At 38.9% G+C, this 21,443-nt stretch overlaps 2 protein-coding genes across 4 annotated transcripts in view; both read right to left on the reverse strand.

The window, feature by feature from the left end:
* LOC127644427 (CKLF-like MARVEL transmembrane domain-containing protein 4) overlaps nt 1-15,628 on the reverse strand; it is a 37,787-nt gene extending 22,159 nt beyond the window's left edge. Inside the window, exons 1-2 of the mRNA XM_052127982.1 lie at nt 14,368-15,628; nt 3,663-3,839 (exon numbers count right to left, since the gene is read on the reverse strand). Of these exons, the coding sequence (XP_051983942.1) occupies nt 3,663-3,839; nt 14,368-14,553 (363 nt within the window). The 5' untranslated portion in view covers nt 14,554-15,628. The remainder of the gene's footprint in view (nt 1-3,662; nt 3,840-14,367) is intronic.
* A 1,088-nt stretch (nt 15,629-16,716) lies between these two features.
* LOC127617028 (cytoplasmic dynein 1 light intermediate chain 2-like) overlaps nt 16,717-21,443 on the reverse strand; it is a 32,745-nt gene continuing 28,018 nt past the window's right edge. The window contains exons 12-13 of one of the 3 annotated variants that reach the window (XM_052107458.1): nt 20,707-20,829; nt 16,717-20,009 (exon numbers count right to left, since the gene is read on the reverse strand). In XM_052107458.1, coding sequence (XP_051963418.1) covers nt 19,993-20,009; nt 20,707-20,829 — 140 coding nt within the window. In that variant the 3' untranslated portion in view covers nt 16,717-19,992. Of the gene's footprint in view, nt 20,830-21,443 lie in introns of all 3 variants that reach the window. The other 2 variants (XM_052099900.1, XM_052092585.1) reach the window with 2 other exon arrangements.

Consider the following 21,443-nt stretch of genomic DNA (forward strand, 5'->3'; position numbering starts at 1 on the left):
TGTCGTCTTGCGACCGTGTGAGGAATAATAATAACATAGAGTCTGACAGCAGCTGTCAATTAATCCGTCACTACGAGTCTCAGGTGCCCCCCCCCCCCCCGCTCAGCCCGCACTCGGTTCGTTCCCACTGTCCCCGCCGGGGTCTGCCCACTTTTCCTGCATTTTCAAATATTTCTAGTGGGTGGAGTCAGACTCTGAGCAGGTGTTTAGTTACCCTTTAAACTCTTCTTCATTACGCAAGCAAAAACTCAGACAAAGACATTGCCTAGCAATTGCACACGTCATGGTGATTTCTAATCCTGTTCCCCCCTTCTTCTCTCCACCATTTCCTGTCATTTCACTATCCCTATTAGAAAAGAAAAGAAAAATCAACAAAGCATTTCGACAGAATCAGTGCTCTATCTTCAAAGGTTCCTTAAGAGGATCATTTACCCAAAAATTAAAAATCTGTCATCATTTACTCAGACTCATTCCGGTTGTTCTAAACCTGTACAAAAGGAGATGCTAGGTTGAATGATAGCCTCAGTCACCTTTCAATTGCCTTGAATGATGAATGACAGTTAATGGTGACTACGGCTAACATTTTGCATAAATACACTCACCTAAAGGATTATTAAGAACACCATACTAATACTGTGTTTGACCCCCTTTCGCCTTCAGAACTGCCTTAATTCTACGTGGCATTGATTCAACAAGGTGCTGAAAGCATTCTTTAGAAATGTTGGCCCATATTGATAGGATAGCATCTTGCAGTTGATGGAGATTTGTGGGATGCACATCCAGGGCACAAAGCTCCCGTTCCACCACATCCCAAAGATGCTCTATTGGGTTGAGATCTGGTGACTGTGGGGGCCATTTTAGTACAGTGAACTCATTGTCATGTTCAAGAAACCAATTTGAAATGATTCGAGCTTTGTGACATGGTGCATTATCCTGCTGGAAGTAGCCATCAGAGGATGGGTACATGGTGGCCATAAAGGGATGGACATGGTCAGAAACAATGCTCAGGTAGGCCGTGGCATTTAAACAATGCCCAATTGGCACTAAGGGGCCTGAAGTGTGCCAAGAAAACATCCCCCACACCATTACACCACCACCACCAGCCTGCACAGTGGTAACAAGGCATGATGGATCCATGTTCTCATTCTGTTTACGCCAAATTCTGACTCTACCATCTGAATGTCTCAACAGAAATCGAGACTCATCAGACCAGGCAACATTTTTCCAGTCTTCAACTGTCCAATTTTGGTGAGCTCTTGCAAATTGTAGCCTCTTTTTCCTATTTGTAGTGGAGATGAGTGGTACCCGGTGGGGTCTTCTGCTGTTGTAGCCCATCCGCCTCAAGGTTGTGCGTGTTGTGGCTTCACAAATGCTTTGCTGCATACCTCGGTTGTAACGAGTGGTTATTTCAGGCAAAGTTGCTCTTCTATCAGCTTGAATCATTCGGCCCATTCTCCTCTGACCTCTAGCATCAACGAGGCATTTTCGCCCACAGGACTGCCGCATACTGGATGTTTATCCCTTTTCACACCATTCTTTGTAAACCCTAGAAATGGTTGTGCATGAAAATCCCAGTAACTAAGCAGATTGTGAAATACTCAGACCAGCCCGTCTGGCACCAACAACCATGCCACGCTCAAAATTGCCCATTCTGACATTCAGTTTGGAGTTCAGGAGATTGTCTTGACCAGGACCACACCCCTAAATGCATTGAAGCAACTGCCATGTGATTGGTTGATTAGATAATTGCATTAATGAGAAATTGAACAGGTGCTCCTAATAATCCTTTAGGTGAGTGTATAAGAGTAGGACTTTAACACTTTTGAAAAAAAAATGTGCAAACAAGGGTCCCACTGTGTTCATAAAATAAATATTAAAGGAAACAGAGAAGCTCAAACTTAAAGCCAGTTCTCTGCAGAAAATGGTAGAGGCACTTCCTTGATGTCTTTGTGAGATAAAGTACATATTCTTGCGTATACATAACGCAACGCGATAGTTATAATTGAATGTGAATCGCTGTGGTACTACTAACAATCTTTTACTTTGCTTGGTATGTGCACAGCTCTGGAAATAAAACTCTGACAGACTTTTTCATCATAAGCTCTGTAATAGACCCACTACCCTGAGGTCCAATTATGCTTCGCTTTGTGTGTGTGTGTGTGTGTGTGTGTGTGTGTGTGTGTGTGTGTGTGTGTGTGTGTGTATATATATATATATATATATATATATAGGCAGGGAGACAAAGGGAACCATGCCTTATTAATCTTTCAGTGAATCAGTGAATTCATCTCCCAAGAGAGGCCACTCATGATTGCTAGAATTGGGTTTAATGAGAGCTGTGAGCATACAAGCTCCCATTCTGAGGAATATGAACCCTGTGTGCATGGCCTCGACAGTGCTAAACACAGCAGAGCAGCTTATTTTTATACAATATCATGGCAATGGCAAAGACCTTCATTTTGGCAGCTGATCATCAGAGACAGCAAATCAAATAACTTTTGCTTTCTTGTGGTCTATCATCACTAGCCCTTACTGAAATATGATGCCATTACAAATTGGATTGAGAGTAAAATAGTCAATCATAGTAACAAAAGGTTTCCATAGCATTAGGGTGACAAAAAATTGTAAGTTTCAAACTGGAACACATGGCTCAGGATGGATGTCATTTTACATATATAATATTGGTACGACTTGTCTGTGTTTGAGATTTCAATTCAAAATCCAATTTTAGTGCTTGTACTATATAAAAAGTGCAGTGTGTCTGTCTTAGCTGTCTAAATGTGACATGCAATGTCCGATTTACGGTACCTTTGTTGAAACTTGGAACTGGAAAAATAACATTGACAGTGACAGAAATACACCGTGTTACATTTTCAAGTGTTGTGCAATGAAATGGATCATTTGAGCATTTCTAACTTGTGCTGGCTGACAGGACAAAAGAGGGCAACAATGAGCTGCAAGCCTGTGAAGTAATCATCATGGCACCCAGATACATTGTAAGCTGATTTGCTGAAAGACTAGACTGAGGTATTGTCAAACCAACATGCAGTAGCAAAGAAACAGATATCCTTCATTGCAAATGATATAAGATATAGCTAGAAGGACCTTGAGGATATTTGAATGCAAAGAAAAAAAATCAGTGAGCCTAACAGCTGAAACCAGGACATACATTTTTTTAGAGAATTGTCATGACACACCTCATGAAACTGTAACTGTCCCAGATAAACCAGGACATCTGGTCACCCTACATAGCATAGACTTTCTTTCAGTTCTCAGATAAATACTTAAACGCTCCATGTTAGAAATGTCAGAAATTTCAATCCAGTAGATAACAACATAGATATTTAAATTAAACAGAATTCAATTATATTTCAGTCTGTTTCTAATGCAAGTTATGGTATGGCTTTTTTGAAGACTCAGAATATAGTCTTTGTGTTTTTTGTCCTTTTTGAAGCCTGAATGCCTGGGTCACCCGTTTCTTTCATTGTATGGAAAAGATCTGCTTGGACATTCTACAAAACATCCCTCATGTTCCATACAGGACATTTATGTTCATACAGGTTTCAAAATGGGGGAATTAATCCTTTAAAAGTCTAGCATTGTGAAGGATATTGCTAATTTGTGTGGAAAACACAATCAGTGAGTCAATAAGAACGACATACTGTTAGACTCCAGTTGACATGCGGCACTTTGGTGTGCAGGTTCAGACTGAAGACGAGGAGCAAGACGCCTGTAACGACGAAGGCACTGCAGCTGACAAACTCAAAGAGGTAGATGCCAGCACAGGGTGAGCACGACATTATGGTCTCGATGCAGATGAAAGAGATGAGAGCCAGCACCTGCAGCAGAGAGACAAATAAACAAAGCAATAGAGAATCAGATCAAGCATTAATCCCAGCTGTAGACAACAAATTTTTATGTGCATTTTGAAATTGTGCATAAGAAATCCTGAATGGAAATGCTTGACATGCGAACAAGCTTTTCTAAATCTGCATAAAATGTAATGGGAAACTGGTTGCAAGTGGGTATCGCAGCCATATCAGCCCCATTATATCAAATATTACACATTTTTAGAAATGCCCTTAAAATATGCTAAACATTTCTATGGAAACCCAGCTAGTGTATTTAAAGGTTTAAATGACTCTACATTTAGGGGGTTTTCCTTTTGGTCATAACAGAGCCTTGTGGAGTATGTTGAACCCTGTTGATGTCGCAGAGGGTTCACCAATGTTTTCCCGCAACATTCATCTGTAGACCATAGCATGGGAAGAATTTTGAGGTTAACATGCTATTTAGGTGTTATGCTGCCTTGACTCTCCAGCACAAAACCTCAGACAGATTACAGGTTGGCAAACAGGGGAGACAGAATCACTGCCACGAAACATTCCAACATCCAGACGGGGGCCATTTCCAGCTGGCCCAGAGTGGATGCTGTCATACAGCAGACACTAAATAAAGTGTTCAGTACATCTAGGAATGAAAGCACAATCAGAAAACCTCCATCTGAAATCAATGATTTCTGTGATGATAAAAACTGGAAGTAGGCAGTGATAGTCTGCCTTAAAATTCATCAAGATGGTGAATTATAAAAGCAAAACAAGAGTTCATTGGTGGATCTCTCTATCATTCCCATTGGTAAGTGAGTTTTTAGTCCCCCTCTTCCCATAGCAGCATCCTACCATGTTGGGAGACACTGGACATGCTCAATTAAATTGCCTAGTCCCCATATAGAGAAATGTCCCAAGCACAATTGTTATGGACTTGTGGTCTCAAGGCCTTCACCATATGCATACATGTCTATGATGTAAACAAGACCACTGGGTGTCCCATTTGTTATTTATGGTTCAAAAGGGTGCTCAAGCGTGCTCCCTAGGTGGCTCCAATGTGCCCTTTAGTGAATCCTAAATTGAATTGGACTTTGCAGCAGTCTCTAACTGCATGCCCATCTATGTCACCAAAGGGTGGACTCAGAGGACTGCAAAGGCAGAGGGAACCATTTGGGACAGGGCCAAACTGTCTGAACAATATTACTGCATTAAAAGTTATTGTTGATTTTGGACAATCACGCTAACTTGTCACACAATGCTATTCTGAGATGCGGGTTTAGCGCTGTTTTGGCAGCACGAGGGGGACCTTCACAATATTCGGCAGGTGGTTTAAATTTTGTGGCTGATTGGTGTGTGTGTATATATATATATACACACACACACACTGGAAGCCAAAAGTTTGGAATAATGTACAGATTTTGCTCTTATGGAAAGAATTTGTTTTTTTATTCACCAAAGTGGCATTTAACTGATCACAATGTATAGTCAGGACATTAATAATGTGACAAATTACAAAAAAAATGGTCAGAACTTCTTAAACTACTTCAAAGAGTTCTCATAAAAAATCCTCCATGTGCAGCAATGACAGCTTTGCAGATCGTTTGCATTCTAGCTGTCATGTTGTCCATATACTCAGGTGACATTTCACCCCACGCTTCCTGTAGCACTTGCCATAGATGTGGCTGTCTTGGCGGGCACTTCTCATGCACCTTACAGTCTAGCTGATCCCACAAAAGCTCAATGGGTTTAAGATCTATAACACTCTTTTCCAATTATCTGTTGTCCAATGTCTTTTCCCACTCTAACCCTTTCTTTTTGTTTTTCTGTTTCAAAAGTGATTTTTTCTTTGCAATTCTTCCCATAAGGCCTGCACCCCCGAGTCTTCTCTTTACTTCTGTACATGAAACAGGTGTTGAGTGGATAGAATTCAATGTTGCCGTCAGCTGAGGACATGTGAGGCGTCTGTTTCTCAAACTAGAGACTCTGATATTCTTATCCTCTTGTTTAGTTGTACATCTGGCCTTCCACATCTCTTTCTGTCCTTGTTAGAGCCAGTTGTCCTTTGTCTTTGAAGACTGTAGTGTACACCTTTGTATGAAATCTTCAGTTTTTTGGCCATTTCAAGCATTGTAAAGCCTTCATTCCTCAAAACAATGATTGACTTATGTGTTTCTAGAGAAAGCTGTTTCTTTTTTGCCATTTTACCTAATATTGACCTTAAGACATGCCAGTCTATTGCATACTGTGGCAACTCAAAAACAAAGACAAAGACAATGTTAAGCATCATTTAACAAACCAAATAGATTTCAACTGTGTTTGATATAATATGTGATTTTATAGTACCAAATTAGCAATTTAGCATGATTACTCAAAGGTGTTGCAGTGATGGCTGCTGGAAATGGAGCCTGTCTAGTTTTGATGGTGCTGTTCAGTAATGTCCTGACTATACTTTGCATCTCGTTGTTTTTCCAGTGTCTCGCAAATTATACAGGCTGTTATAACATACTCTGTAACAAAAATGTAATAAAAATTAAATGTCATAATCAAAATATAATGCCTCATATTTTGTCATCATGTGAACACTCGCTGGCCAACTCAAAAGAATATTCAGAAAACACCTCTCTCTGCTCTTCCTTCACGATACCTTAATTATCTAAATTGACACCACTGTTTATTTCATTGTGGCTGGCGAAACCGTGTATTTTCAAACTGTGGTTGGCTTGACAGGAGACGCAATCACTACTTAATTTTTAAGAGTTTAAGTGTTGAGTTGAAAATAGTTTAGAAGACCCTGCATTCTGTTCCATTCATCTGCGCACCATAGCTGTTTGAAAGGAAGAACTCACCTGGTGTGTGTGTGAGTGTGCGCGCTTTTACAGAGTGTTAAGTGTTAATGTCACGGTGTGCTGTGTTGGAGTTTGTTGCTGTGATGATTCAGATGGTATTGTCGAACATCATGACATAATCAATCTCAACATTTTAAATAAGGCCCATCTTTGACACGTTTGTGTATATTTATTACTGAATTTCAAATTTAGTGAAAAGTACATGAATAATCATTATAGATTATGAAAACTCATGATCAACCACTTTTGTCACTTCCAAGTACTCGTGCTCATCCCTCTTTGATACAACATCATAATGTACTTTATCCAAACGCTTGAGTCCCCATGGCACTAGATTGCTTCTAAAATGTATTTACACTTCAATTGAGCTTTCACAGGTTGTACATCAGATAATTCTCATCAGCAGGGTAACAATTTATTTATTAGTAAGAGGTTGACCTCATGTAGCCTAAGCTTGTTACCCTCCTGATAATTTCTTTCTTACTAAAACACACAAAGCCATCTTTGTCTAATCTGGTTTATTTGCATTAACAGCATTAGGGAAATGTGGAGCAAATATAAATGACAGCTCATGTCATCTTGCTTCCTATCACAGTTCCAGCAAAGCCACTATCACTTCAGTTTACTGTGATCCCCTCCTACTATCATAAAGAAGAACAAAAACATGCATATGGAGATGAGGTCACTGTTCTTAATAAGCACAGAACAGCCCATGGTCCACAAGCAGCAGGTGTCAGCCGCAAAGACAACCCATGCTGGGTGAGATTTAAGTAGAGATTATGTCTCTACTTAATGCCCCCTCCCCAATCCTTGACAGCCACCCTATGTTTCATCTGAGACATTAGGCAATCAGCAAGGTCCTTGTTGTAATGGCCACATAGAGTCAAATCTCCAGTTTGTACAGACACCATCTGTTGTGTCAGAAAATTAACAGAGGAGGGCTTGGTCTGACAGCTCGCATTGTGTTCCAAGCGCTCTTCCTTGAATGGAAATTAGCCTTCCAGCTCCCACCCAACAGTCTTTTCCTCGCCTGAAGGGAATTGCGCTTGTCACTTGTGCAAAATTAAAACCACTATTCCAAAGCTCCTTAACCTAGAAGATGTATGGAGACAAGCACTCTCCACATTACATTAGTTTTATGAGAGTGGCAGGAGAGAATGCATTTACAGAAGTACATGTGCGAAAAGCATCTGGTAAATCCATCAAGCTCCCTACATTGCAGATAGAGTTCTTCCAATTACATTTAACTTGTAACCTGAAAAACTCTATCCTTCAAGGTAAACTGACACATTTATGATGCATCCATAATATTAAACTTGACAAACATGTCTTAATCAGAAAACTATAAGCTGGCATCAACAAAATCTTGTGACAAATGTCGTATTCACGTTGTGACTGAATTACTGTGATTACGAGGTGGCAACTCTGAGATTCTACTTTGAGCTGCTCCGTTATTTACGGAAGAACATTTATAAGGCTAAAATGGCAACAGCAAAACATTTATCAGTACATTAATTCAGAAGTCGGAATCTTGTAATTATAGTAATTCTGACATGACAATAAAGCCCCGTTCAAAACATGACATTATGTTGCTAGTGGGCATTCATTCAGCTGTCACTCGACGTTAATGATGAACTGAACAACTGGCCATAGCTTTAGAAAATCTGATCTCAGATGAGGTTTCCTGCCGGTAAAACTAAGATGTTATTCCAATTGGACAAGGAATCTGTTATCTTGCATCTAAAATAAACATTCTGCATGTGTTTTACATAAACTGCAGCAATGCTCGTTGCATCATATCATTAACAAGATGATCAAAGTCTGAATCAAACTTGCTAGTTCATTTTATCTAAAAGGTGATTGGCTCTTTTACCTGTAATGCGGGACTTCCTTTCTACATCCACTGACCATTGGGCATTCAGGTTTCTGCCATTCATTTTTATAGAAGTGACCCATCTCTGATACTGTAAGTAGTCTCTGCCTCCAATGCCTTTTCTCCTATAGGTAGTCACTCCTGAATGTCGCTCATAATTTGCATGAAGTTAAGCTTAATTTTGATACGTTTATTCCTCTCATTCATCCTGGAATGGCGTTTCCTCCACTGAAAATAGAGCGTTCCAAAAACACTCATCATAACCACATACTTTGGAAAATGATGACGTTAGGAAACTGAAAACTCAAACAAGTTTTCAACTCAAAACAGATTAGTTTGGATGTGACCTTAATTTCTCAGAACTTGCATAGACACAACAGTTGAAAGGACAACAGCTTTTGCCCTTCAGGGAAGAAATGACAGGGGCTTCTAGTCAAACTCGTTAAGCAAAGGAAGCTGTATATAAACACGGAAACGTAAGGGTGCGGTGATTGTATTTGTGTAGCTCCTTGCAAAAGACATTTCAAGGTGATCAGTTTAATTGAAAAAAACTATGATTGTAAACTTTTGCAAATTATCTGATTAAATAATATTTGTATGTATGTCTCAACCTCACCTTCATTATTACCCTAGTAATTTCACTAGACAGACTACAACAGAAGGTTTAATGGAAAACCCATTGACTACTTAAAGAAGGTGAACAGATCCAGTCTAATCCAGAATCCAGAATCCAGAATCGGTCTGTCTTCGCCGGCCAAAAGTGGTCTGTCGGTCCTGGGCAAGTCCCATCCAATTGTGTCCCAGATCTTGTCGTAGCGAGTCGCGCCATCGTGTTGCAGGGCGCCCGCGTGGCCGCTTGATGTCGATCGGCAACCAGACGGTGACTTCGCGTGTCCATCTTTCGTCCGTCCGCCGCATCAGGTGCCCAGCCCAGCGCTTCTTGGCCTTGTTGGCCAGGTCCACCGTGTTGGCCACCCTGGTAATGGCCCGCAGCTGCTCGTTGCGGACATGGTCGATCCATTTTTTTTATACAAACTGAAATGGGATGATCATTTGATATGAATGGCTTAGCCATGAAAACGACATCTTCACAAGGATTAAACTGTTAAAAGGTCTCCTCCTTATTCCACAGGGGCCTTAGGTAAATCAATGGTTAATGCAGTGGTTCCCAACCCTTTTCCTGGAGGCCCACCCAACACTGCACATTTTGGATATCTCCCTAATCATTCGCTCATTAGTGGAGACTCTAACCTGAATTGGGTAGGGCTGTAACGATACGCGAACCGCAACCGAAATCGCGATACAAACATCCACAATCCTGTGTCATGGTTCCTGAAGACCGAACCGCGACACACGCCCCTCTCCAACCCAAGAAGTCTGCCTACAGTTACTCATTTCACAGTAAACATTACGTGTAAATCATGAAATTATTATGTAGGTGGCAGTGAAAGCAGCTGGGTTGTGTCCTCCTCATATTAAGGATTTGCACACATTGAATCTTGCTTCGCAAGCAGAATTGCATGCTCCCTGTGTCAGTCGCTTGCTTTGTCACGTGAGAAAAGTGGTGGCTTTCTTTCACCGCAGTGCCACAGCAACAGCTGCTGCTCAAAAGATGCTTGAGATCGCATCACATAATCTTATCATGGATGTTGTTACACGATGGAACAGCTCAATGGAAATCCTGGAATGCTATCTTGAGCAACAAGGGGCCATAACGTCAGCCCTCTTGAGCACAGAGGTGCGCAAAAATGCCCGTCAACTCGATATTCTGGATAGCGCCGACATCAGTGATGCCGAAGAAATAGTAAACCTTCTTAAACCGCTAAAAAAAAGTCACCACCGTCCTGTCTAATGAAATGAGTGCCACCCTGTCACTCATTGTTCCCTTGAAATCCACGAACGAAGGGAGCATGACGAGAAATACTCTACAACTATAGCTAACATGAAGACAGCCATCCTGCAAAACCTCTCAAGCAGATACACAGAGGAACAGAATTAACTGCCTTGGACCCCAGATTTTGATCATTGCCCCACTTACTCCCTGAACAAAGCGAAGAGGTTTTCCTCCGGTTGAAGAACAAATCGAACCAGTTACAGCAGATATGTTTGCATTACTAATTGTGTGAGAACCTGTGTATTTGCATTTGTGTGCGTGTTTGTCACTCCATTTGCATGTTGGTGTACTGTAACTGTAAGTAACCTAAACAAACCCACAAGCTGTTTGTGTTGAGTTGAACTTACTTGAACAGAACAATATTTGTTTTAATGTTTTGTTTTTTATTTTTGCACTTTTACTGCTTTAAGAATTTCTCTCTTAGGTGTCAGCTATCTTAATTCTAATTTCATGGTAAAATTCAGTTTTAATGTTCAGTGACACCTAGTCAATTGTTAATTTACATACAGAAGGTTAAAATACAACAAAGAAAGTTATTGAAAATTGTTAATGCTTTGGAAATAAATCTGTTATTTGAATTTGTTTCATTTTTTAAATTTTGTTCAAAATATTGTGATGCGTATTGTATCGTGAACCCAGTGCCGTGATACGTATCGAATCGTGAACTGAGTGTATCATTACACCCCTAGAATTGGGTGTGTCAGAAAAGGGAGGGCCTCCAGGAACAGGGTAGGGAACCACTGGGCTAATGCATGGAGAAACAGCCGTGGTTAACTGTCCTTGGCAGGCTGACAGCAAGAAACTTGCAGCCATGTGAAAAGTCCTGTGCTACAGATCAGTTTGCTCACTTTTCCTTAAAAATCATTCCAAATAACACTCAACTTTGTTAACAGGACACAATGGGGACATGTCCAGTACACAGGGCACTGAGGAATCATACACCACCTGATTGTGGTAATGTGAGAAATTTGAGGACCTATAAAAGGAACTAAAATCTACCCAGCTAGATTCAGCCATTTCATGCATTTATAATATAATTAATAGATTACATATCTGTCAAACTTTGATGAGGTACAGACTGAATTATCACCAGATTTTGAGCTGCAGCTCTAAACATCCCAAGAGATATCACTGGAATGTTGCAATTTCAATGTGGAAACTTTCTGAATCATATCCTGTGTCGTTTTTTCAATCTTATATTTTACTTATTGCTGCTCACTAACCTGCCCATTTGAAATTTGCTGAAATACTAAATGACCCACACCAACTCTCTTCCCATGTCTACCCAAGCAAAGAAAGAGCTCTTAGTTCACACAAGGTTTGACTTTCAGTAGGCACTATGAGAAGTAAACATTGCAGGTTTATAATAAAACAAAATATAGAAGTCCGTTCTCAACCTATCATTTCTGTCTCTGATAACCCTGTGGATGACTTTGACTTTTTAGCTGATATGTGACCAGCTGCAGTCTTTCTCAAAACAGTCAAAACTGATATTAAGGTTGACAAACAGCACATTAATATTTCCCTGCCTGCAAATTGACTCCCTATGAAAATGCAGTGACTGGCTTCACATCAAACAGTACAGTGTTATCTTCATAAAGACAAAACTGTTGCATGTAATTGCCTATTATCTTTTTGTGCTTTCATGCATCATCACAAATTGAATTGGATTAAAATTAGGCTGTGCAGTCATTTGTCTCAAGAAGCACATGAAGACATAAAAACCTAAATAACTGATTAAGCAATCTTTGAGCACACATGCTATCTTCTGTAGTTGGCACACAGGCAGTTTTCTTTGGCATTGTACACAAGCCCTTGTTTTACCTAATGACTTCCTTTAGTTTCACTCTTTTTTCCCCATTGTGCATGCAATTTCTTAAAAGTGCATCACCATCAGGTCTCAATCTGAGATCCTTTTCTTTTGCTGAGCAAGCAAACACCTCTTAAATGAGTTCCTGTGTTCTGTTTAACCACAGTGACTCTACATGTTTTAGGGTTTTGATGATATTACATATCATGTAGACATAAAAGTGCAATCAGATCTTCTGAAAGTTAATTCAGCCAGACTCCAGGCAGTATTTCCTCTGTCAATGATGCATTCCAGACATTCTGACGCACATCGGCACATACCCAACAGGAAATATTTGGATTTCAAATACAAAAAAAAGAGGAAATCTGCCCTTCGCACACTGATTTAATTTAATATTAAAGCAAAAATGAACAGACTCACATTGCTAACTGTCTGCTGCCAATTTGCTTTACAGTATGGATACTGTTAACCTTTCTTGGGTCAAAACATGAGCTTGCCGTACTCACACTGATGCAATTTATCAGAGAAAAGAGTGATTTCCAAGGTGAATATCTAAGAAAATCAAAGAAAGAAAGGTACACTTTTTATGATATATATGGGTACTGTAATATACTGTACAGTGTATGTGTGTGTGTGTGTGTGTGTGTGTATATATATATATATATATATATATATATACACATACACATTGCCGTTCAAAAGCTTGGGATCACTTGACTGAAATGTTCTCATGATCTTAAAACCTTTTGATCTGAAGGTGTTTGCTTAAATGTTTGAAATTAGTTTTGTAGGCAAAAATATAATCGTGCCAACATATTAATTTATTTAATTACAAAACAACAATTTTAATAATAAAAATAGTTTTTGAAATGGATGACTTGGACTGCATAATTGAGAAAAGCAGCTAATGCCCAGTATTGATGAGAACTCCTTCAATACGGTTTAAAAAGCATCCCAAGATGATACTTCAAGAAGATGGTTGAGAAAACGTCAAGAGTACATTACTGCAAATTCTAGTCAAAGGCTGGCTACTTTGAAGATGCTAAAATATAACATAGTTTTGATTATTGTTTTAGTCAACACAATTCCTATAGTTACATGTATGTTATTCCATAGTTTTGATGACTTTACTATTATCATTAAATGTGAAAAATAATAGTAATAAAGAGTAAGTGACACTAATATATATACTTCTGGTCAAAAGTTGAATAATGATACTGATGGACTGATCTGTAAACCTTTCTTTCGTCGTAACATGAGTTTGCACTATCATTGAAAGTGAATATCTCAATGAAATATGTAGAAACAGCATGAAAGAAAGAAAGAAAGAAAGATTATAAAAACTACTTTTTTTTTTTTAAATAAATGATAACCCTGTTGACGAAGACCTCTACTGTCACATTGCTAAATTCAAACATGACTATTGTAAATTTGCTTTACTACAGTATAGATATTGTAATATTTTATTAGGTAATAACCAGTAGTGTACTCTAGGGCATAGGATCTTCCTTAGGATTATACCAATATATCAATCAGCCACAACATTAAAACCACCTGCCTAATATTGTGTAGGTACCATTCGTGCAGCCAAAACAGCCCCAACCCGCATCTGCTATTCTTCTCACCACAATTGTACAGAGCAGTTGTCTGAGTTACTGTAGACTTTGTCAGTTCAAAACATTCTGGCCATTCTCTATTGAACTCTCTCATCAACAAGGCATTTCTGTCCACAGAACTGCCGCTCACAGGATGTTTTTTTTTGTTTTTGGCACCATTCTGAGTAAATCCCAGGGACTGTTGTGTGAAAAATCCCAGGAGATCAGCAGTTACAGAAATACTCAAACCAGCCTTTCTGGCATGAACAATCATGCCATGGTCCAAATCAATGAGATACATTTTTGTCCCCATTCTGATGGTTGATGTGAACATTAACTGAAGCTCCTGACCCGTATATGAATGATTTTATGCACTGCTGCCACATGATTGGCTGATTAGATAATCGCATGGATGATTGTTGGTGCTAGATGGGCTGGTCTGAGTATATCTGTAACTGCTGGGGGTGAAGTCCACTACTTCAGACACATGAATGGAGAAACACTGTGACGATTTGAACTTACCACTTCGATAACTTTTAAAATACCGAATTGAGATTTGACATAGTCCGGGTCACACCTGACACCTCTGAAGACGTTTCTGGAGAGCACCGGCTCGGTGGTCGGCTGATACGGACTGTTGGCCCCTGAAATCATCGAAGTGTTCGAGGCCTCGCCATCATAGCCCTCTGTCTCCTCGTTATTCCTCATGCTGAACACCCAACTCTTTTATCCTCACGTCCCGCCCCAATATCAGAGCAGATTTCAGGGGGGTAAAATGAGCAGCGATCCGCTTGTTTTCTAACCAGGTAGAAAACAACACTCGCCACAACGTTTCAACAACGAACAACCCTCGTTACAAAACGATCAGCATTAACACAGCAATGAACACAAGTCGTATGTAAGACCTACAGATCCGGAGTCCAAAGACAGTTCAGACTATATCCACCTCTCCGTGATCTCAAATCCCATTCCTCCCTTTGTGCTGTACTCGGATATGAACAGAGCTGAACGAGCCCGAATGATAACGCTTCTTCTCAAGGCATTGTCCATATTTCACCGTTTCAGGACGGGGATGCAGAATGTTATGTTGTAGAGTTGCGAGTCTCCGCCCTCCAAACTACATTCCACTGGGAAAAGAGGGTTTGACAGAAAGTCTTATAGACTGATGTCAGAGAAACAAAGGCACAAAATCAATTAAAGACCTCATAAATGTGAATACTGCTGTTCTTTTCCTCTCTAGTGGAAGTGAAGAAGATGTTTCATCAAATGCGAGACGACACACAGCAGTTTAGTGCGTGGGCGCGTTTCAAACTCTATCAAGCTGCCTACATAGACAGCAATTCGTGGCGTCAGCTTAATGGGAAGGCGCCTATGAAGCCCCCAAATGCGGTCGGTGCAGGAAACACTACGCTTTGAGACACTTTTTTGCTGTGTATGTCGCAGGTTTGTGTCGGCAGTGACGAACTACACAGGTGTCAGCAGCTTTGTTGAGGTCCATGGGTTTCTAACTGGATTTAACCGACAAGACCTTGACTACAGAAAGACTGTAGGCTATTGAAACATTATCTTTGAAACTGTCTGTTTTTGCTCTGGAAAAGCCACAATTTGAGGTTGCCATACAGCTCTATTCTCATTGGAACATTTTCAAATCTTCAGTTTCCTTTTTGAAGTTTTAGACTCAAAGACTAAGACTCTTAGAGGACTATATTCAAACGAATATCTGTGCAACGTAACGCAATATATTTTCCGTGCAACAATGGTGAATTATCAGTCTCCCTATCCCATACACATATCATACATGTTATTTGTCATTAAAAAGGTGCCTCTAATATTTCAGGAATTGGCTTGATTTATATTTGACACTGCTTTTTGATGAAGAATCAACATGGAATTAAACTATAGCAAGTGTAACACATGAGATTTGGCTACTGTCATTTGGGAGTACTTATGAAATTATGTTGTGTGTTTAGACTTAAAACGTGCCTGAGAAAATACACGTGTACAGTAGCTTGTGTTGCTTGTGTTATGTGCAGCTATTTTTGTTTGAGAGCCAGTTGCATCTTGTGAAATTTCAATGTGAAACTAATGAAACCTGTTCTGTATTAGTTGCATCATCTCTTTGATTTATGAAAATAAAACATAAAAATAGATCAGAATGTATTCTGTTCTATTATTTTCTAATTGTCTTGAAAATACTTTGAAATTTTGTTGATTCATTTGTGATAGATATACATGCTGGTCAGATCTCTAAAGACCGCAATATGTAATAGTGTTAGGTGAAATCCGCGTGCATTTAAGGGTTCACCTAATGTAGCAAATATTGTGTCTACCTTTAATTAAAAAAAAAATTCATAAAAATAATTCAAACAAAATCAGATTTGTCATAGTTTTCTTTAAAGCGTATCCTGGGTTAGGCTGCATTTAAGCTATTAGTACAGGCCATCTTCTGCATGAAATTGTATACAATTCTGTACTGCCCCAGTCAAATAAACAAGAAAATAAATAATATTTATTATATCCATGTAATATATAAGATAAATATTATTATATGCATATGCAATATTATATGTATATTTATAACTACTATAGTTGTTAATATTCATAAATCCAAACATTTTCATATCAAGTGTGGATGTAGATACTGGACAGACAGCACTACCCTCTACTGACTTTGTTCTTAAAACCATACAACCATTCAATTACTTATCACTGATGAAACATCACTGTTAGTCATGTTTCAAATGACAAGTCCCAATGGAGGTGACGACTACCAAAAACTCTCAAATAATGCAATGTAATAATTTCTGTGCAACTTTGAAAATGAACTGAAACAGCAGGCAAAAAAAACTACAAGATGTAACTGTGGTCTGGATTTGTATTTTTATTGAAGCAAGGACTGAAAAAAAGACATTTCCTTATCTTTGTTTGCATTAAAAGCAAGATTCCACATGGCCGCATACTGCATCAGGTTAAAGCCATACAATCAGACGTTTTGTATAGCACAATAAAACAGACCTTTGTGTGAATAGAAAGGTCTTCAGTTCCTGTATAGAAAATTGTGGAAGCCAGAGCTTTTTCTCAACATTTTCTTACTCACAGCGGTAAGTGCATTTCATAAGGATTGAACTGTACAGCACAGATCGGTCAACTTCCATATAGTCTGAATGCAATACATACAAAATGTGTTCATTATATAACTGCAATCATTCTCAATTGAGGGGAAAGATACTGAAGCTGAAGCAAAGAAAATATTTTTTTTGTTGGTTGGTCACCCTTCGACCTTCTTTTATCTGTTGTGAAGTCTCCTTTGGGAAAACAGATGTGTTCTGCATTAGGAAGCTTTTTTCAAGTACTTCAGGCATCTCAGCAGCAGCTTGTTCGTTTTTCAATTTCTTAGCCCATTAATGCTTTTGTGGACATTTGCATCAAGCTACTATCAAAATCAGTAATCGTCAAATTTGTGGATTACTAAACCAAAATGATTGAAATAGTGTGAAATGTGTGGTTTTTGACAATTTAAAACAGGAGTGAACAATTATTTTTTTTTCACTTCCAGTAAAATGCCACGAGATAACCATTAGCCCCAAACTGAGTCTCTTGGGTGGAAACAAAGGGCTATGTTCACATGAATGTGTCAGTGAAATTTAGACAGTGAGATTTCAGTCACATGGCAAGTTCAAAGAATGCAATGAAATACTTAAGTGCATTATATTAGGCTGTTTTGAAAGCAGGCACAAATGTTATATGTGCTCAAACGTTTCAGCCCATGAGATTCTTACACAATCTGAACAGATGAAAAATCTTAACCACTAAAATAAGAGGTTTAATGCAGATTTAATGTTGTGCTTAAATATCAGCATATCCTTTATCCCTGCCAATCATACAATGGAAACGGTAATGCACTATTATGTAGAATAAAATTTCAGTTGAGTTCCTTATCTCTAGTTTGGTATGAGTTTGTGCTTTTCATCTTTCAAACACAGTTTCATGCAAAACAACAGTAAACTCTACACATCTTGAGGTCTATTCCCATGAAGAGCTTAAAAAAAAAGGACAAAGACTTCAACTCTAGTGGAATATTCCGACATAGAACACAGATCACCACACTAAGCAGAGGATCTGTTTTGGAATGATGGCTTCTCCAGGCTCAGCCAAGAGCAGCCACCTGGGAGGAATTTAGGGCAGCTCGACATAAACATAACATGTGGATCCTACATCTTTGGTTCAAGATTCCAATTATCTGCATTTTCCTTTTTCATCTGAAAATCTTGATAATTTAAAAGCCACTTTAGCTGCTCCGTTTACTTTTTCTCCATACAAGATTTTTTTTTTTTTTTTTTTAAACAAGGTTAAAAACCTTAAGAAATCAAAACCATTACACCATGCTTCTGGATGAATTGTCAAGTTCAGAATCTCATGAACCAATGAATTTCATTTAAAAAAAACACAAACAAACAAACAAACAATATGCTTGAAACAGGAAATTTGATATGATACTGTATTATTATTGAAAGAAAATGTTGAGAAATATCAGAGTATTTGTAAGTTCATTGTGAAGACAGAAAAGGCTGTATGGACTCAGACCTACCCTGAGCGAAGAGACAGAGTGATGACAGTGAACGCTACACTGAAGGCAAAGTCACCAGTGGGCACTGAGGCAGGGCACAAAAACAAACATATGGTAGAAGCCACCAACAAGAGCATCTACACTGCGCAGAAACCAGGAATGTTATACAGTATATAGTTTGTACTGCGAACAAACAAAACCGAGAGGGGGGTTGATTAAATTATTCAGAATTACACGCAGTCAGTCAGTTAGCCACATGAGAATGGTGCTAGTGGTTTAAGAAACAACTTTAACCTGGGAGGTGGGACATGTTTTATGTGGACATTTTCAACACTGACAAAAAGGCAAGCTCCCAATGGCAGCAAAATAAAGATTTAGGCCACTGATACAAGCAAAATAAGTGGTTTTAGCAAAATCAATGATCACAGACACTTACAGTGTATAACAAAGTAAACAAAAAACAAATAAATTACATGAATCTGGAAAAAAAAAAAGAAAAGAAATGAAAAATGTACTATTAACTGTTGAAGCTACAGTGCAATTCCTCTTTTGGAGACAAGCACCTCCACTATGACACAAACAGTATACTGTGCCAGGCACTTGGGAGTTATGCTAGGAAAGATGCCCTGCCCCTCTCCTCCAAAAACAACCATGCTCAGCCTGTTACTCATCAATGCTTGTTTCATCTGAAGTAGTTCTTTATAAATTGTTAAAATAATTAAATTTTTATACAAAATCAAAGCTCATACAGCAAATATTTTGCACATATTTACATAATTCAAAGAGGCGGTGAGGCAAGATCTGTCACTTTTGCATGTTGAAGGCCAATAGGTATTTTGTCATTAGTGTCATGACTTCAGTGATGTTAACCATGTTAAGTGAATAAGCTTAACATCTCACTGATAAAACACAGAAAGAAAATAAAAGCTTGATTCGCTTTCTTTGTCATTTATAAATGCATCAGCATAAATGCAAGTGTGTTTTTACACACTATATACTTTTTGCAAGTATATAAATATTTTAAATGAATATATTTAGGCTATTAGCAGTTGCTGTAGATGACTGCAACACTTGAAGTTTAAAGTGTTTCTGTGCTTGTCAGGAGGAGGGGAATGGTAAACGTGGTTTAAAAAGGTTTCCCAAGCTAAGAGAGGCCCCGTACTTTAGAGGTTCTACTGCCTCCTGAGGAGAGAGCACCCATTACCTGCCATGCCTCACCAAAAATTACGGACCAAAAAAAAAACAACAAACGCAAGAAGGGCTTCGGAAATGAAAACCAAAAAAAGCACCCAAATCTCTTAAAATATCTACCTCTCTTCCCCCACAACATCAGAGCCTATACATTTGATAGAATCCTAAAACTTTCGGAAAACCTTGGTTTGTTTGCTGATTGACACACAAGATGGGGGGAATTTTGGTCATGAATAGCTTTTTTTCTCCTTTATGTTGGTACATGTGTTGATTTCCAGAGTGAACAATGCTGTTGGCACGCTCATGCCTCGTTCTCTGTCGCTGGGGTATTGTCGGCCGTTACCATGGAATCAGGTTTACCAGTCATGCGGTCTAGTTCCGCCTGGACGTCAGTCAAACCCGGCTTCTGCCCTTGGAAGAAAGAAAAAACAAAAGTAATCTCCTGTAGTTTCTGAGCTGTTATGTATAAAAATAACACAGGGCAGTTATGTGGGAACCAGCTTGTGGATGAATGCCGCATGCTGGTATGCTGACAAATGTAGCATGCTGTGGGGCTGCACACATGCAAAACACATTGGGAAATAAAATGAAAGGAAACTGAATAAAAAAAACAGAATAACACCTGCATGCTGTTCTTAAATGAAGCACAATGTCACAGCAATGAGTTAATGTGTTTTATTAGGGCCTCATGTTATAAATAGTCAGAAATAACAAAGCAATGTGAAAAAAACTGCTATTGGTATGACTTGGACATCACATGATATTAGGTTGGAAAAACCAGTGAGAATGAGGTTTCACAATCCATGGTGGTGTCACTCGCAAAGGCTTTTCAGCCTGTTCCTCATTGCTACTCTCTCTGGCTCTACAGGTAAAACTCCAAAAAAAACAGCATTGTCCAGAGGTAACAAAAAACAACAACATTACAATAGAAGATGCCTCATGGAGAAATGTCAGGCTAACTTAAAATCTACAGCCCATTTTAGGACAATTAAAAAAACATTGCATCATAATTCTCATGATCACACTTAGAAACATTTTATTTAATGAAAGTTTTGTAAGAGACACCTTTTCATGGGGTTGAGACTGGCAAAGGACAAATTTACCTGTTTTCTTGGCAGAGCCTTGCACCCCTGTTCCTGGTGTCCCAGGACTGTTAGGCACACCCGTCTTTTTACTCAGGAGACTGTTGAAGAAGTTGGCCAGTACTCCCTCATTTGCTGCTGCTCCTATAAACACACACAGAACAGTATAATAACCTTGGCTGGATGACAAGTGAATTCAGGCAATGAGGAGATCCAACCCGCTTTCATTTACTGCGTGTGGAATGAAATAAAAACACATCTAGAATTAGAATTACCATTAAGATGACATTAGAAGGGCTAACTATGGTTCCTTGGCTTTGGTTCCACATTTTCAAATGTCCACACTAACTAAAGGGGTATTTACACTTGGTTGCTTCGTGTATTATTATTGATAAGATTGCTAAATGGATAGAAATCCAATTTGCGCTGTATGCATATTAATGATTTATTTGCATGATTTGTTATTTATTATTTAATTCCATGAAACTTTAAATTGTGTCTGTGGTGTATTTGTTCCCTCAGGGCTTGTTGTATGTAGGCAAGAAAGTTAATGGAACAGCATGTCTGCTTGGAGTACATTTACAACAGGTAATTTTATGATCGGACAGCTATCCAATCAGCAAAAATGCATGAATTAAAAACACCACCAGAAATGTAAAAGTTCAATTAAAATTGGTTTAATGAAGCAATAAAATCCACTCCTACTGGTGAGAGGCATGCAGTCCAGCTGAGCTAAATAATGGAAAGCAATGTCAGTT

Source organism: Xyrauchen texanus, chromosome 1, assembly GCF_025860055.1.
Source record: "Xyrauchen texanus isolate HMW12.3.18 chromosome 1, RBS_HiC_50CHRs, whole genome shotgun sequence".
NCBI classification, from domain to species: Eukaryota; Metazoa; Chordata; class Actinopteri; order Cypriniformes; family Catostomidae; genus Xyrauchen; species Xyrauchen texanus.